Source organism: Pezoporus flaviventris, unplaced genomic scaffold (genome assembly GCF_033815535.1).
Source record: "Pezoporus flaviventris isolate CSIRO_AGI_PZ_B2104156 unplaced genomic scaffold, CSIRO_AGI_Pfla_v1 ptg000021l, whole genome shotgun sequence".
In the NCBI taxonomy this organism is placed as follows: domain Eukaryota; kingdom Metazoa; phylum Chordata; class Aves; order Psittaciformes; family Psittacidae; genus Pezoporus; species Pezoporus flaviventris.
In genome coordinates this window covers 5,213,268-5,232,484 of record NW_026892569.1, presented here as the reverse complement: position 1 = coordinate 5,232,484, position 19,217 = coordinate 5,213,268, and the positions used below count along the sequence as shown (strand labels likewise).

Below are 19,217 nucleotides of genomic sequence, written 5' to 3'. Positions count from 1 at the left end.
ACTCAAACACAGACAGCGATTTCTCCCTATGATCTGCACTGTCCTGCAGGTGCAGCAATAAAGCAAATTGCTACCAGCTACATTATCACCAATGTCTTCACTTGAAATCGCAAAGAAAAAATATAACTTGAACTGAGTAAAACAATTCAGAGACAACTTTGGCCCTGCTTAAAACTGCAGATGGATGCTCGTTAAAGACATGGATTCCAGGCATATTAGTAATAATGAGCTTTCAAAAAATCTAGAACCTTCAGCAAGTAGAAGGAGGCTGGCAGCATTTCAGGTGAGCATCATCACATAAAACAGCAGTCTCAGAAAAGCCAAGCTGCACTGTTAATTCATGATAGAAACTGCTCAGCTGGCTATGCCAATTAATGGTCTGCAAGTCCAGTCCTGCTGTAAGGTGACCTGAGGAAGTGCCTTTTCAATGCTTCATCATGTGTGGATCCTGACTTATAGCAGTGAGGTGGAAACAAATCTCCTCTGTTACTAAATGTATGTTGCTTCATTCAGCACAGCATGGAATTGATAGTTATATTGGTATCAGTTAGGTACTCTGGCAGCCTGAAATACTGCCCAATTTTAAATAGCCATAGTAAGGCTGGTGCTTATGCTTCTCTCAGTTACTGTCAGTGCAAAAGACAAACTCTTTACAAGGGTAATTCAGAGCCACAAAGTCAGATGAATATTCTGACGTGTCTTCTCTACATAGACATACAGGAAGCCTGCTGAAATAATCTGCATGAGCAGCATCTTCAGTGAGCTAATGGTAATGAGAAGGAACATTTCTCTTCTACCTTTTGCCTAGTTAACTTTGCCAGTCAAAGCAATTACAGTGTTCGAATGAAAAACAGTCTGTGGCCTCCAAGCTGGGCTCAAGATCCAAACTGCTTCAAAGCAATAGCTGGATCGGCTTGCTAGATTGAACAGTCTCTTCACTAACAGTTATTAGATGGTGGAGAATATTTTGCAGAACAAAAGAAGGAGCCAGCTCTGTCTTACACTATTACAGTGGAGAGGCCCTTTTTTGTCAAAGTGATTGCTCAGTGGCATTCTCTCCCACTTTTCAGAAACAGAATGGTTATTGGGTCCTTAAAGATCTAGTCTCTGTTCCTGCCCGAATATTGCAGAGACAGCTGTCGAATGTCATTCTTTCAGGCACCATGTAACATGACCAAAGTCAATAACTGTCTTTTCCCAGATTAGGGTCCTTAAAAATGGCAGCATTTTGAAAAGAAAGAAGTCAATCTGCACTTCTTAAATTCTATTGCCTGCTCTTAGTTAATAAACTTCTTTAGCCTTGATGAGTAAGCACTTTTTCAAAAGCCACTAGTGATGGCAAGTACATAGCTTGAAACACACTCATTTTCGGGAGCAGACACAATATGTTCTTAAAACCCAGACCCTCCTGAAGGATCCCGGTCTCATAAACAGCTCATATTTCCCACCTCAGTACACTCCTGTCAGGTTACAGCTACTTGACCTAAGGGACACCAGACAAAGGCTTTGCTAAACCCAAAGCTTGAATTCATCCCCCTGATGTGCTTCAGGACCTTTTACTTTGAAAAATATTCATGTTGTTTATTGAATGGAAGAATGTTATCTCAATTGCCATCCAAGAACATGCTAATTTGTATTAAACAAAGGAGGCTAATTATTTGCCTTCCACAAAACTGGCTGAACTACAGCAGCTAAATTATTTGCTTTCCTGGTGAACAAGACACTGTCTTGCTCACATATCAGATTCCATCTGATCGTACATTAGGCGGTCAATCTGGGTGGTATATCAAACAGCAAAGATAAAATGAGGCTGGGAAACACAAGCCCCTTGAGGAGAGCCCCCAAAGCCTTCTGAATGATCTACGATGCCATAGGACAGACACGGGGAGCTGGAGGATCAAAAAATGGGGTGACTCTTTCATTCCTACATGAAATAATAAAGTGGGATGGGATTGCTTCCATGTATGCATAAGAAAAGCTCGTGTTTGGGGAAGAATATGATACTGAAGTCTAAAAAGATGCATGAATGTCCCAGCTTCAAGAGTATCTATTTGAAAAAGAGTTCCATAATCTATGACCAAACTATTAATGAAAAGCGGAATCTTTCTTTAGCCTACCAGAGAAAACACAGTACTTAAATCTGCTTAACAGTCAAGCAGCTTGCGTCCTACAGTCAAACCTGAGTACTTCTTTAATATGGGGGAAAGAATTCTTAGTGTCAATTAAAACTATGCAACCAAGCATTCCAAAATGTTATGTTAAAACGACTGCCATGATTTACATAACACACAAAGATTGTTCATCCTACAAGCCTACAACACAGCATCACTACTGCCTCGTTACGGGTATTTTCCTTCCGTACACATGCTAAGTACATTTTTAAAAGACAAAAATAACATTTCTTTCTACAAGACTCTTCCCTGAAAGACAAAAGCTGCAGAAGCTGTTCTGCAGGTTTTGCTGTGTAGTCAGCTCTGAAATGACCTACTGCGCAGCAGCTGTTTACAGGAAAGGTCAAGAGGGCCTAATTAACTTGTCATTGTGCATAGGCCCCCTTCCTCATTGAAGTGGTTCAACTAGTTTCCATAACAGCTACCTGCAAAGCAATAACATGGATCATCTTCTAACACTGTATTCTCTGAAGTTACTTTGTGGGCTTTTAAAGCAATGCCAGCTACTCTCCATAACCTGTGACCGTGTCTTATGGCAAACACATGAGTGCTGCACAGCACCAGGGAACACAGAGCTGGTGACAGATAAGGCAAGGAACTGGTTTGTGTAGCTCTTAGGAACACACACTGCTGATGGGCATGTAGACAGACACAGCAGCTATATGCAGGTCACAGTCAATCCTCCTTGCCAGGATGTTAGAGATTTTGGTGCCCAAATAAGGAGACTTCAGCTCCTGCCTCTGATGATCACAGGAAGCAGCCAGGAAAGAGATCAATAGGTTGTCTCATCTGGAGGATGGAGCCTCTAACAAATGCATCCCCACTTCCTAGTGCTAAGCTGAAGTGGATGCTAACATTAAACCCGGACACACGGGAGTCTGGCTCAGAGCTAAGAACATTGCATGTAGATCTAAGGCATTATAGAATGATTTGGGTCAGAAGGGACCTTGAAAGATTATCTAGCCCAGACCCCCTGCCATGAGCAGGGGCACCTTTCACTAGATCAGGTTGTGCCAAGCCCCTTGAATGCTGCCAGGGATGGGGCAGCCACAGCTTCTTTGGGCAACCTGTGTCAGGGCCTCATCACCCTCACAGAAAATAACTTCTTATATCTCATCTAAATCTACCCTCTTTCATCTTAAAGCCATTCCCCCTAGCACAGAGATGTTATATCAAAGATCCAGTCTGGTACTTCATGAAGCCAATCCAACTTGTTCTGAGCCATTTCTGTCTTTTCTGAGAAGGTACTACATTGTGCCTGACAGATATACCCTACTAGAAGAGGGTATCCTCTTAAATGCAATTATCTTTCTGTTTGCCTCACTAGGCAAGCTGGGAAAAGAAGGAGCATACCACAAGCTGAACTAAACCACACTTCAGTATCTGTGTTTAAATTTAAGTGAATGAACTGGCTAACATAAGTCTGAGGACTTTGATCTATTGCCTACCAGAGCCAATGATACTGTTATAAAGTCTCTTGATAATAAGCAGATTAGAAGAGAGAAGACAAAGATGCATTTCAGAATATCTTTGGATAATAATAAAGCAAAACAAATCCCAAATTCCTAGCAGACATGAAGTCACTCCAAAGACTGTCTGGTGAGATTCAGTACATAAAATTACTTGAGAAAACCCATGAAAAATTACAATAACTCATATTTTTCTTGCTGTTGATATATTTTTAACCCATTGCACTGATTATAACATGCTGTCAACAGCCTCATCAATTATCCATTGCTAAAAAGTGGGCTCTAACATTCTGCAAGTAGTATTAATTGGTCTCAGTAGCACATAATGAGTTTAAAATCTCCTACCTGTGTACCCCCGTGGATGGTGGCTAGAGGCGGACAACAATTTACAGCAGACCATTAACACATAGACCAGAAAGAGCCAGTCAGATAGAAGCATTGATTTGGCACAGAATCTCATCCTGGAGGCAGAAAAGGAAGCAGTTGAGTGAAAGAACATTGTGGAGTAGGGAATAGCATAAAAATGATGTGGGGAAGGAAAAGCTGAAGATGTTGAAGGAAAAATAAAGTGGCTTATTACAAGTCAACACTGACCAAATCATGTTAATGGTTTAGTTGGGTTCAAGTCTTTGTTAAGCATGTTTCATAATTAGAAGCAATGCAATGGCCGTCACACATCATATTACCCACAAACACATATTTATAACAACACATTATGAGTGCAATGCATTTCTGTGAATCTGAGATAAGGGGGTTGGGGTTTTTTAGGATTAAGAACCATCCGCACTCCAATCTAATTATACATATTTATAAGTTGTGCTACTATTTTTAAACTCCACCTCCCTCAAAATCATAGAAACATCACAGAAAAATGTCGTTTTTACTTAATATTTCTCAGGATATATTTGCTAATGCTACCAACTCCCATACAGCCATGCCCATGAATTGGCTAGATCTCCCAAGCACACAACTTCTGCTAATTTTCCTGGAGATTCATAAGTTTGCTGAGGGTTAAACCCTCATGAAACCAGCACCTCAGTCAAACATGCGAGGACTTAAGGTGTTAGAAACCATCTCAGAAAACATTTGCTCTAAAGGAGGTGGATGTTGTTGGTCTGATTCATGTTAGTGTTAGAACTAAAATCACAAATCCTCAGTCATTTTGCTGCAGATATCTACAATTAAATCCCTCAATTGTTTATGTTACACCATTCATCATATAGAAAGGTAATCTAATCATTTCTTAAACTCAGTTATGATGATTTATTACTTGTGTGATACATAAGTAGGCATTATGCAGTTGAACCCCGAGATAGAACATTCCACAGTTTCAGCAACTGCTGTAAGCAGGAAGACATCAAATTAATTATAGGCAATTTATAGATTTGCATAAATTGAACTAAATATTGCTTCCATAGCAGTGACGTTAGTGGGCTGTTAATCAACACACTGGGATTTGGGTAAGCCTATCATAAGTGTGCTTATCTGCACCAAAAAGTCCTTTGGGATCTTCTTTCCCCTGCAGATTCCAGTTCTGAATTTTCCATGTGTTTCCTCAATAATATATTTATCTGTATATCTTTAAAATACTTGAGACTATTCAACTAATCCAGTAGTCAAGCGTGGGATAGACAAGAACCGAACCCCATGCCTTAGACAGCTCTACTGCCAAAGACAAGGAAGCACCTGGGTCCTGTTTTGAGTCTAATAACTGTCTACAAATAAAACCAAAACAGATATCATGTTTTCTCATTTGAAAGTGCTTGCATAATTTTCTGTTTCACGCATCATAAAACAATTTTGTTCTTTCATTGTGCCTGAACAGGAATGCTGATAGAGCCCAAACAATTCACAAATAAACTTATTAATATCAAAAGCTGAGACCAAAAGCCTGTTGAACACAAATATACTTTAGCAACAAACATTATTTTACACCTGGGAAAAAAATACACTGGTGAAAAACCCAGCACCTTCAGCTGCCCTTATAGGCTTTACTCCAGCCTATGAAATCTTTTAAGAAGCTATACAAATATTGCTAAACAAATACTGCTAAAAAAGTCAACAGCTTTAAGAAAAAGTAATATTGCATGTAAAGAAGACACTTTTAAGGAAAGACTTGGAAAAAGGTACCTTTTCTTGCTTTAAGGTGTTCTGTTTCAAGCCCAGTACGTTGCCACCCTGAATGCAAACGAGCCAGCACAGGAAGAAACATGCTGATGCTCTTTTGCAGCAGTACATAGGAATCTTCTGCAAGCGTGAATCAAGCCCAGAAGATAAAGACATCACTGGTCCTTGCCTACTCTACAAGTATTGTCCCATGAAGCACTCCAGGGCTAATTCAGAGCAGCTACACTTCAGCTAATAAGCATGGACCCTAATTCACCTCTTGCACCCAGCTGAACCACATAATGCTACTGCAGCTAATGGGATTGAGTCACTGTGAAACCAGCATAAATGTTGTTATTGCTGTTGATTCAATACTAGTCTAAGGACAATTCCCAGTAAGCTCTGAAATCAATCAGATTTTAGCCCCCCAGATCTTCTCCAGGTTACTGAACCTTAATTTCTGGAGGAAAGAGCTGAATTTAACCCTATTTTACTTGCTTTCTCCCTGAGAAACACACAGCTGCACCAGTTACCACTAAATAGGAAGTCACCCTCTGCTCATCTTGCAATACCATCCCTCAGTTGCTCTAAAAGCAAACACAGGAATCTGATCCAAACATCAGTGGACAGCTCAGCTCTCATGTCACTCTATAGTATCATAATGGAGACAGGGAGCTTCCCCCAGGTTTCCCACGATGTGACTGAAAGCAGGATTTAACCCTTGGAATAAATACCACAAATCAGACATTCTGAACATGCTATTTCTGATGTGAGTTGATGGGAGGGACAGGTATTTAGTCCCAAACCACACAGCACATGCCCAACAGCTGCTAGTTCAACATGCAAGTGAACCTAGGTGTTCCCACCATTCCCAGTGCAGGAGCAGAGCTGGTCTCTGTGGAAATGCCTGTCTGCTGACCTGATTTCAAAAGCTTTCTCAGATTATGAGTTTGATTATTTTGAAGCCATAGACCTGATGTTAGACAGGGAATGTGAAGCCAGGTTTCATCATGTTAACAGGGTAACCTTATCCCTCTGTAAGTATATTCAAGTCCAGGAATAAGTGTATCACTACAAAGCATCAACTTAGTTATATCCAAACTGAAAGGCTGCTAAAAGCCTCCAGTATCATTAAAATGCTACATTTGCCTGCCTTGCAGGTAGACAAGGAACAAGTGTTCAGCCCACTCATGTAAAGAAATACAAGAGGATCTTAAAAAAGGCAGGGGAAAGATGAAATCTGGCAGGGAGATGCAGCAAGGGGTACTGAGCCCTTCAGCGTCAGTGGGCTGCCGCTTCCAGAAATGTCAAGCCTTCATTCTCTGTTGGATTCAAGTGGATATTGTTGCTAACCAGAACAGCAAATCTTCAGTGTCATTTGAAAGATAAAAAGTGCTCTTACCTTGGGGACTTTGCAAGAATTTTGTTCCAGTCAAACACAATTACTTCAGTGTGTTTTTCATAATTATTCCAGATTCCCATTTGCAGCAGCAAATAAACTTTTCTGCATTTCAGAATTTTCCCTTCACTTCGGGGACCTAGAAAGAAAGCCATATTACAGTGCAATTAACGTCTGCAATAGCGCTGTGAAATAGATCTTTGTTACCAAAATCATTGTTTCACAGTGCCATCTACAGTGCAATCCAAGGCAGCAGTCATACTGCTCTTTTCACTTGTTTCCAAGAACACAGAGAAACCGTAATAAGGCAGCTCTGAAATATAACTACATTAACTACAGGCAGACTTCTCTATACTAGAAATTACAAGCATCGTGCACACAGTTTACTGTGTCCTTATACCCGTGTGCCCTCTTGCCACCCAGCTGCTGTGAGAGCTGCAACATCTAAAACACCACCATAGTGCAAACAGGTTTCCAAGTGAAACCTCCAACAGTTTGAACCAGAGATTATTAAAGATGGGGGGAAATCTTTCCCTGTCTTCATAAAGATTTGTCCAAGGCCCTTGGAGTCTGGCTGCCTCAGGAGCAGAGGGTCTGCAGAGTCACATCCATAAGATCATGTCTGTGTGATCAATGCATTATTGCACCCTCTGACACTTTTGTCTCTACTTGCTTCCAGCACCACATCTCACACCCAGTCCATCTATACCCAGAAGCTACACTTTGAAATCACTGCATGGAGACACTTCCTTCCGCAGCAGTACAGACACACGTTCCACAGAATAATGAGCTCAAACACTCCATTTCAAAGACATTTGTGTCTCATTGCTTTTATTGTTTATATTTGTTCTCTTATTTCTATCCCTGGGCTCAACTTGACCTTCTGCTATTGAAAACGTGACACAGTGCAATTTGTGAGAGCAATAATAATGTGGTCTTCACCTACAGAATGATCACAATAACCTTTTCTCATCTTCTCCACCACTCTTTTCATTTCCCTCTTCCTATAATCAATTAGAAAATTGCTTTCCAGGAGCACAAAACTACACTATCACATTGGAGGGCAAAGCATCTCTGGGGTCATAAAAGCATGTAGGCAGACATCTTTCAGAAGCTAAGAACAGGAAAGCCCCTGGCTCAGTACACTCACAGAATCACAGAATGGGTTGGGTTGGAACAGACCTTAAAATCACTCAGCTCCAACCCCCCTGCTATGGGCAGGGACACCTTCCGCCAGACTGGGTTTCTCAAAGCCCAGTTTAACCTGGCTTTAACAGCTCCTTTCTGCTCAGAACGCCATGAGAAGATAGAGTAATTGCTAGAATTAAAGAGGTACCAGGCCAGCAATCTATAATTCATCACATTTTACTCTGGTTTTACTTTTGAATGTGGAAAGTTTCAAAGTGAGCTGAAATGGCAATGCAGCAGTTCTAATCCAAACAAGATGTGGGCAAAGAGATGTCTCGAGACAAGACACTACCTTCCTATATTAATGCTTTCTTCCACAAAGACAAATAAAATAATCAGTGTCCTTCAAAAAACTTATTGAGAAAAAGCAAACAAACAGGCTTTTCAGACTAGTATTGAATGACTGAAACGTTGTGTGGTACATTTTTACCCATTTCATAATAGGACAGATAGATAAATATAATCTTACAGTGCTCTTTTAGAAATCAATATTGCAATACACTAACTCAGGTTTTAGTGCTTGTCTCTTCCATAATTTTTATTACAGAGGAAAATAACAACTGCGTAGATGCATCTACAGGTAACTACTGGCTTTAGCGTGACCCAGTCTGTAAACACACGTTAAATACTGGTAAAAGACAAGGAAGTATTGATTATTCTAACTCCTTCTAACTAAATGGACACAGGAAAAGTGGCAGATGATACAGCATACTTTAGGCTTTCTGGTGCCTTCCCGGCAGTATTATTTCTCAGTAAAATAAGGTTGTTTGAGGGGAGTGTAAGGCCAACTCCTTCAGTGCAATCTGAACTCTCGAGATTCAGCTCATTTTACCTCAATAAAGGAGGCAAATCAGAACAGAAGCTTCTGTTCTGGTTAATAATGGTAAAAGGAATTTCAAGCTTCTCATGGCAAAACCATGCTTTGTGTGTGTATTGTGATCAGTGCTTTTACTGCTGATCCCTACCTCATCTCACCTCAGCATTGCTTTGGAAAGCAGGGCTGCACAAACAAGCAAATGAATCTTGACCTTCTGTGCCAGGAGCTGTGCTGGGTAGCATGCTCCCATAAGCAGGCACCAGCCCTCCCTCTAGCCATCTGCAGGCAAACCAAGCATCGCTTTCAACATAATAAAACTCAGCATCACCTCCCAAGAGGTGCCAATATGACTGCACTTTTGTGGATGAAGTCCTTGATTTCAGGGCAGCAGGGTTAATTTACACAGGAGGGATTCGAACAGAAGTTACCCAAGGAAAGCAGTCTTGTGAAGAAAGGGGTCATTTTTATATAGCAAGCTCTGGCCAAGAGGCAAATGAACCCCCATCTCCACCTCTATCAAAGCTATAGAAACGGAGGAAGCAGGAGAGGGGAAGGGATCTGCTTTAGGCATTTACACATGACCTTGCCATGAACAACTCCTGCTTTGCCTTGGAGGCTACACAACTCTCTTATGTTAGTATTTAGGGCATCCATGTGCCCAAACTAAGACCATGGGTTCTGGTACCTGAAGGCAATTGCCATGATCAGATATACTGCACCTCATTCCCAGCCCAAAGTGGTCTCTGTGCTGCTGAACAGGAATAAACAGCATTTCCCTACACCAGAGAAGCGTTTTGAGAACAGAAGCAATAAAGGCCTAAAGTCATCTGAAAATTGTACGGGGAGTGTATAATTCCTTTGACAGATGGAATAAGGTAGCATTTTTAATTAGGTACTTTTCCTACCAATATTTACATGTTGTAAAATACTTCTTATGCCTACTTTCTGTAAAGAATAACTCACTAAGCCATTTTATGCCATCTTTTATTACAAGCTATTAAATAATTTAGAAAATCTCCATCCATTTAATATTTAAAAGGCCTTAATTTCTCCATTCTCAATAGTTCCTATCTTAAAGACAGTGCATCTGTTAAGAGACTCCTCTCCTGTAAATCAATTGGTAAGAAGGAAGCAAGCGCAGATGCTACATCATCTGCAGGGTGACTTGCCAGCCAGAAAGTTGAACCCCAACATAGAATTATTTGGGTTGGAAGGGGCCTTTAGATCATACAGACCCAACCGCCTGGCATGGGCAGGGACACCTCACACTGCACCAGGTTGCTCCAAGCCCTGTCCAACCTGGCCTTGAACACTGCCAGGGATGGGGCAGCCACAGTTTCTCTGGGCACCCTGTGCCAGTGTCTCACCACCTTCACAGTGAAGAACTTCTTCCCAATACCTAATCTAAACCTTCCCTCTTTCAGCTTAAAGCCATTCCCCCTTGACCTGTCACTGCATGCTCTTGTCCAAAGACCCTCTCCAGTTTTCTTGTAGACCCCTTTAGGTATTGGAAGACTGTTATAAGGTCTTCCTGGCTTTTATAATGGGTTGCATCACTGAAAGTCCCCTTGGTGATGTAAGGCAAGTACCTAAAGCATCCCTGATGTTTACAGTGAGTCCATGATAGCCTAAATAGTACACCAATAAGCTTAACATCAGCCCTAATAAACTCTTATGTCCTACTGAATAAGGAACTGAGAGAAAACAGAGCAACATTTTCAATTCCTTAGAAGCAGAACAAAACCCCCAAATCTAGCCTGGTCACTGTGTGTTTGAAAGGCGCCGCTATCAGAGTTGGAGGGCAAACAGAGGCAAAAATCCAGAACAGAGGTAGAGTGAACATCTGCTTGGGCACTTCCACCTGTAGCACACCGGTTAGCTAGCACACACCGCCCATTTCAGGGCTACGTTATTATAACTGGGGTGTGCATTAGCGATATCTCCGCAAAGACCCTTCCACCCCACAAGAAGCAGTTCACCCCAGGCTGGAGGGCAGGCGCTGCCACTCAAGGCACGGCCGACACCTCAGCAGTGACACTCGGCCTGGGCAGCTCAGTGCAGGTTCAGGTTCGCGAGTGCGCAAATCGTTTAGTCCGTGGGGAGTAACTTTGCTCACCGGTAGTAAAGCGCACGGAGAGCCGGTGCGGAACAGCGCGGGGGCATACGCGCCGGCAGGCGGCCGGCGGCCCTGCGGCGTGGCGCTGCTGCCCCCTGGCGACAGATCCGGGACGCAACGCGCAATTGAGCGGCGAGCTATTAAACACTTCCAACTTGTGTCATTGCTGGGAAACCTCATTAAATCCCATCCGTACAGCCTGCACCGACTGCTCCGCCGAACCCCGCTCATTGTTTCCTCCTCCGGAGCCATGCTGGCCCTTAGAGAGATCCCCTGCGAGGCCCCCGCCTGCTGCGCTCCTTTGTGCGAGAATGAACTGTCCGTGCAAATTAAGTTCTGTCATTAATCACGTTAACACGTCACTGTCACAGCATTCCTCTGCCCACCTTCCTCTCTGACAGGGCCGTCTCTGCCTCCCCAAGGTCCCCAGTGAGCCCACAGCCAGAGGGAAACAACGCTGTTTAGGTTCTGAATTTAGTCCCTCAACTCTCACCCAGAAATACCTGCATCAATCAGGCAACTTTAGCTGGAGCTGAAAACTCCTCGCAGCAATAAATTCACCACAGCTAAGTTATTCCAGCAGTTAATTAACCTCACTTTAAACACTGCACCTTCCAGCTTGTACCTCCTGATGTGTTCTGCTTGTTTTCTTGGCTGGCACATCACACAGACATGACAGACTGCTCATTTCTGACAGATAGCACCTCTAAAAAGGGACTTCTGGGGGGAAATCAGGACCTGGGGAGGTGCCGGAGGGGGGGACCCCACTGCAGGCACAGAGGAGGGTGAGCCAGGCCTGCCCTGAGCCTGGAGACAGTCATGATAAGGTTCTGGGCAACATGATCTATAGAATTACGCTACAGTATCACTGAAGGAGTTCCAACCGCATCAAGCTCCATATGGCAAACTGAAATGAGAAGGCTCTTCAGACAGCAAGAAAACTAGGTAACAAGGTGGCGGCAACCTGCAAGTGTGCTTCTTCACTTGTGAGAAAGCCATGCATGTAGCCTAAAAACCACAGTGGGACTGCAAGAGTTCTCAGCACCTCTCAGACCCCAGCACACTTTACCTGAGATTGCTGAAGTGCTTTTCTACATCATCAGATTCCATTTCTGACATCAGTCTCCACTGGCAGCAGTTCAGTCTGTCACCACTAATCAGCCCTTTCCACAGTTGCACCTAACAGCAACGTAACGATGCACTTAAAAGCAACTGGAAAAGGTGGGGAGGGAAAGAAAACATCACCAGTGAGAGCTAAAGGAAATAACCCCCACAGCATCCTAAGAAGGGAGAACTGAACTGTCATTACATCAATGTAGCACGAGGTATCGATCATACCCGCAGCCAGACTATCCACACAGAGACAGACATCCTGTGCCATGTGTTCTGGGGGAAATGTGTCTGTCCTCACAAGCATTTGGGGTTCTTTAGGGCATGTCTGTCTTCACTGGCTCCTTTAGGGATGAGAACAAGCCTTCTGTCTGTTGTGGGCATGTTAAGAGGATGTGCTAGGAGGACTGCAATGTATGCCTGAGGCAGTCACTGTAGTCTTCCTCAGTTGATTGTGCCAGAGTGAGAACAGTGACTTGGGTGGATGCACTGTTGGAAAGGCTTTTTCAGTTGGACTCATTTTCAGTGAGCTTCTGGCCTCCAAGGTAAATGCAGTGGAGCTCAGGTAGCGCAGAAGCAGTAACAGCTGTGCACAGAATCGGAAACAAATTCAAGCAAAGGACTAAAGGTGAGAACTAGAGGGCAGATCTCAAGTTCACGCAGTCTGAGGAGCAGTTTGAAATCAAAGCTGTTGCCTCCTCTGCTCAGGCAGAACAAGTCAGGTTTCTATCAGAACTTGATGCAATGCAAACATCAGGGGCTACTTTAGGTCCCCTCCAGACAAGGGAACAGTAGCTTCTTCATATGCACCAACGCCAGTGTCTGTTCTGGGGACCTGTGATCACCAGAACTCACAGATTTCAAGTATATTTATGTGGCAAGTAATCTTGCAAATCGCACGTATGAGTTATTCTGGCACAAATAACTGATCCTTTGCAGTCCAAATAATCCCTGCGAATGAGACCATCGTCTAAAGGAAATAGAATCTCATTTATAAACTGAATTTTTAGGAAAAGGTTTCAGAGTCTGCTCTCTCAACTCAAAGTGAGCTCTCATCTCCCCTTCAGGCAAAAGTTGACCAAGACAAATAAGACTGCTCAGAGAGTAAAGTACAGCTATTCTAGCTGTAAAGGCGAGGAGGAGGAATAGACCCTTTTCTCCATATAACATTATTTATTATTCATCACCACCCCACAAAGAACCCTTCCGCCAAAGTGAATTCCTGCCATCATTGCATTAAAGGTTGTACAGACTTCCCAACCTGGACAGCCAACACAGGATATACCCTCGCTACAGCTCAGCATTTCAACTCTTTCAACTACATTTATCAGAGAGAATTTTTCCTTGTGATTATCCAGGTTCTTTCAATCCCTCACTACAGCTCAAAATCTTCCCCACCCTCCGGTGTATGGCCTACTAAAAAGATAGGCAGACTTCAGGCAATGTTCAAGCGAGCACAGGAATTGCTGCAACCCTGTTCAAAGAGGAGGCAGAGCAGACAGTGCCCTGCTCCACTCCCAACTGACCTGCCAGCAGCAGAGCAGTACTCACATAAAGCCAGCAGCACACCATAAAACATGGGGAGAAATGTCTTTGAAGGTAATGTCTTCAGCAGGATGCTTCAGACACAGCAAATATGCCTTTCCCCTACTGTTAACTTTGCCTGTCAGGCAGCAAAGCATTAAAGGTGTTGCACAGGTTGTCTTGAGTAATAAGTCAGCTTTTTATACTCTGAATTGATGGAAGAATTTTATGTCTCCCACGGAAAGAAAATATAACTGACCTGCTATAGAGCCGGTCATTCACTTTGCTCCCGCTCACCAGGGCCCCAGGTGAGCTGGTAGGCTATTTTCCAGGGATCCTCGAGGGAGGAAAGGAGCCTCATGTCAGCTTGTGCCTCTGGATAACACACTGGTTGGTCCCAAACCTTTTTCCAGGTGCCTGATGATTAGCCCAGGGCTCACATGCAAGAATTAGTTATTACTGACTATGGGTGACCATTAGAACTAAGAATATGAGGCAGTCCCGAGGAAATAATATGAAAATTAAGATATTCAGCAAGTGCAAGCAGTAAAGAAAGGTTGAAGTAGTTGTTTTTGTTTAGTTGAGACAAGAGAGTTTATTGGACACATGCTGTCTCCTTGAAGATGGTTGCTTTAAAGGGCATGATTTAAGTGGTTCTTTGTAGCTACTGCAGATATCATAAAAATAAATCAAGGGTCCTGCAAAGGTAACTTGGTGTATGCATGAGGAAAAACTTTCTGTATCTGAGTTTGGCAAATGAGTGGTACAAGTGCTAAAAAGCCATGGAGCCTGCTTCAGTGAAGGGGGTTTTCTTTTAAATTGACTGAATACCCATGGAATGATCAAAGTTCCCTTCTCCATCCATAGAGTTGCATTACAGGTTTGCACAGGGTCTGTAAGAAAACTTACATCTCCTTTATGCCTTGGAGCAAACAAAACACTGAAATATAAATGTGAGGTAGTCACTGTACACAGTGCCATCCTCAGTACCAGACCACAGACAGTCATCAAACCAGAGGTTAGTGAAGGGAAATTCTATTAGAAAGAGACTGAAAATACCTCCCACACATATTGATCGGGTTTTTTCATGCAGTCAGGGTCAGCTTGTGTTATTACTAGATACCTTTCTGGTGGTTCTCAAAGTCCTCGTGTAACCAGATTTGATTATTTCTGATTCTACTGCGGTAGAATACTGTATTCTCTTGTTATTCCCCAAAACACCTTATTCACAATAAACAGTGTGACACGTAACATGTCCACTCATGCTTCCTCAAGCTGTATTAGGCTCTGCTTGCAACAGGATCGTCCATTTCTGGTTCACCAATGTAACCTGGTCTCTACTTTTGTTTTAATTCATGAAATGCTCCAAAAGGAAAGTACGGAATAGCTAGTTTTGCTTTTAGAACACGAACATGCTTTATGAGCAGTGGATGCACATTGGCTGATGAAGAATCCCAAGTGTTTGGGTATATTGGATAATTGTTCCACTTGGGACTCATTAGCTAATTGTTAGAAGATTCTAAGGAAAAGCATTTCATAAATACAGCACTGAATTTCCAGAAGTGTAATTACGGACTGAATGCACATTTTTAACACCTGTGTTATCAACCGCATGAGCCAATAGCAAATGCCTTGTGGCGTGTTATCTCTGTTCTCGTTGTGAGTCTCCCGGTAGTAGGTAGGATTACTACTAGCAAATTGAAAGGTAGTATTTTTGATATTCCTATTTTTGTGCAAATCTAACAGAGTAAGCTTGGGGTTGGTCGCCTCTAGCATAGAGGATCTCTTATGGCAACAGTGAAGGACAAAACTTGCAGAGGAGGGGAGAGGCACAGACCAAAAACCAAGTTTTTGATCTTGTTTCGTCACTCAATTTTGATGGGACAAGCTTTTTACTCAATATTAGAAAATGCTGTTTACTTATCAGAGCTTGCTCCTCAAGGTATTTTAGAAAATTATTGCTTGGAAAATTCCAGAATCACGTTCCTGACCCTTCAGTTCAGGAACTGCTACTAAAAAACAAAAAAAAATAGAATATCATTCCTCATTTTCTGTATTTGAATTACAGAGGCAAAATATTGTTAATAAGCTAGCAAGGCGTCTGTATGGCATGAAGACTTGGAGCCGAGTCAATAAACAATTGCACTTCAAAGGAGAATCCGATCTTTTTCAGTCTTGATTTTAGTTAAATGAGCAAAAGTAGGTTCAAAACAGATCTCAAAGTTGTATTTACTGTTCCACGGTTTGACAACATCGGCATCAACAGAGGTACTGCCCATCACACAGAATACACCTACACTGTGCAGAGCACTGTCTGAGATAGGGATAACAATTCCTATTCCAACACTGACAGCACTGGTCTTGAGCGCTGAACTATGATCTCTGCCCAATATTAAAGTATCTTCTTGGCTGCAACTAACTAGAGCACCACAGTCACAATAGAGGCATGACAGAGTTGGGTTTAGCTCTCACCAAGTCTGAGACCTGGTGAGGCTGTAGACAAACACTGTATAATTCTCTTCAAGTACCAGGCCATACAAGGGTTTCTAATTCCTGATAATAGCCTATTACTAAGCCAAGAAGAAGAATGATCAGATATGTGTATATGTTATCTCCTGAGTCATTGGTCCTGTGGCCCTGGAATCAATATTACATGGCCACAAGAAAAAGCAAACTTAAGAAGTGGACTACCATTTCTGATGTATAAGCAGCATACCCCAGCTAGTTTGGTTGGCACTCCATACCACTACATGTGCATGGAGTGACTCCTGCAGGCCCTTGTTTTTCCCCTGGTAACCAGAAAAAATCAGAATTCCAATATGAATACATAAGGTGATGCTCAGAAGTATTTTCCTATGCAGTAGTACCAGCTACTGCATGCCCTGATGCAAAGGAATTTCAGAAGTATCTTAAATTACACTTTGCTTCCCCACCTCCAGAAGGTATTTCCTTCATTCCTTCCTCTTCTAGCCCAGTTTTTCAGGCCTCCTTCCACTGCCACTTCTCAGTCCTCTCTGTTCCTTGCTTGCAAAGCATCTCTCCCTGCCTCCTCTCACCCACTCAGCGTTAGCATGTTTGTGAGTAGCAAGAGAATGGATGGCAACAGGGAAAGAGTCCCCACCTGAGTCATATTATCTAGGGTGAAAAAAGGTCTCCCTGTTTAGAGCAGGTTAATCATCTGTTGGCCGCTGTTTTCATCCCTTCACAGGCATGAGGAAGCCAGATTGAGCTCTGGCTACTCCTGCAGTGAAAAAGGAGCAAGCCTCAAAAGGTGCTAAGGGACTGGTATGGAGAATAGTCATAGACACCTTATCACTGCACTAACAATACAGGACAGCAGGCAGCCACAGCAAGCTCAGAGAAGGCTGAACTTTGGGCTTGCATTTCCCAATCTGCCTAGGAGTGATTTTTGGTTTCCTATTGCCCCTCCCTTGAGGCACAAGCCACTTCATGGCCACATACCCATGTGCATGATTGGTGGGAGGAGCTGAGGGAAGGGCAAGAGGCATAGTTCTGATGATGCTTTGAAATGCTCAGGGATGGAAATGAAGTATGGGATTCCCCACCACTTCCTCTGCCTCACTTGAAGGCAGTTATTATTGCCTTAAGATGCAAGATCTGTTGAAAGTAATAAATTGTTGATTGTTTATTTTCAGGGTAGACAACAATCAGCTTTTAATCAGCTTTTCATCACTGCTAGAGAGCTATTAAGTCTCTTTAAAATAATTAGAAAACAGAAAAGAAAAATCTCCTCCAATTATTTTCATCCAGGAAACTGGAACTTTATGGAAAAAAAAAAAAACAAAAAAACCACCCTCAAGATTCACAGAAAAAAGTTAACTTGGTGACACTTTTAGTTCACTCTTTTAACAATAAGATGCAGTTTGCCAGAGGGGAAACAAAACATGAAAAACTAAACCATGCTTAATACTTTTCCACAAAGCCTGCCACAAATATCTGCCCACCAAGCCAAGCGCTGATTGATTCTTGCACTTCGTCACAGGCAGCACTGCCCTGCTCTCTCCCTTCCAAATCTCAGGTTTCCCGGAGCACTGTCCTTTTACCACAGGCTCAAAGTTTTGTCTGATATTGGCAGTTGTTTTCCCTCACCTCCTCAAATGTAGTGTGCCTGCAGTCATGCTCACAACAGCAAAGCTACGGAAAACAACCGTCATTTCTCTTTTTACAGATTGCGCTTCCTGAGCTTGCATGATGTTATGGATATTGGCACCTGAATAAGAACTGATCTTTTCAGTCACCTTGGGTGGACGCTCGGTTATTTCTTCTGAACTTTTATTTTTGGAGGCAACAGACTGCTGGAGTCTTCCATTTCTCTGATTTCTGACTATTCACAGATTCTGGTCTTTCAGATCCCCACAAAGCACATTTTTTTCCATTTTTGAGTAAACGAACTGTGAATCCTGTCCTGGGGAAAACACTGCTCAAACTTAACTACAATACAGAGAGCAACCTCCAAATTCCAGTCGTGTTAGAATTAGCAACTGGCATGAAATGTCCCAGCAGATAATACCTTTCTGTGATTTCAGATGGGCAACTAAATAGAAAACATCCATCTCACATAAAATGTTCCAGAGGTTTTTCCCACCAATAATCCCATCAAAATATACCCTCAACGTGCCTCATTTACTTCCACACACACTTTTGCCAGTATACTGGTAGTAACTCAAATGTGGTCATCCTTACAGGAAAACAAGATCAATCATGAGCACTTTGCTAGCTGCTGAGACAACTGCTGTTGTAATTGTTGAACACAGATATTTGCCTTCCAGGGTGTGACCAGGCAATGTCCTGCGTGTGCTTCTAAGATGCAGTTAAGCAGCACTCTTTGGTACGAGACTGAGGGACAGACAGGCTTTGCTGTTATTACATTGAAGGGAAGCAGTTCTCAGAGTCAAGAACTGATGCCCTTTTTATGGCAGACACTAGTTAAATACAGGTTCTCAGATCCTAGTAAGAGCTAACTTTAGTGAACTGTAAAAACAAGATCCAACTGGGTTATGGATTTTAAGAGAGGACTAACTAAAGAGTGTGTAAGGGGCTGAGCTAATGAAGTTCTCCCCCACCAGGACCCCAGTGGCTGTATCTTTATTTTATTTTTCCAATTGCCCATTGGAGATGAATTGTGATTCACTTTAAAAAGGGATTCTTCTCGTAAATCGATCAGTGTTAGACCCATTTGACCTACTAGTGTCTCTTTAAAGATTGATGAACTGGAACGCAAAAGTGAAACTCTCACTTTAACTGTTCCCATCTGAGTTCCCTACACTGCGAGATAGATTTTTAAAGAGACTTAAGG

General features: G+C 42.6%; 1 protein-coding gene across 1 annotated transcript in view; it reads right to left on the bottom strand.

Moving 5' to 3' along the window:
• Nucleotides 1-19,217, bottom strand: part of TAFA4 (TAFA chemokine like family member 4) — a 74,108-nt gene that overhangs the window by 42,234 nt on the left and 12,657 nt on the right. Inside the window, exons 2-3 of the mRNA XM_061455772.1 lie at nt 7,149-7,284; nt 3,986-4,101 (exon numbers count right to left, since the gene is read on the bottom strand). Of these exons, the coding sequence (XP_061311756.1) occupies nt 3,986-4,101; nt 7,149-7,228 (196 nt within the window). The 5' untranslated portion in view covers nt 7,229-7,284. The remainder of the gene's footprint in view (nt 1-3,985; nt 4,102-7,148; nt 7,285-19,217) is intronic.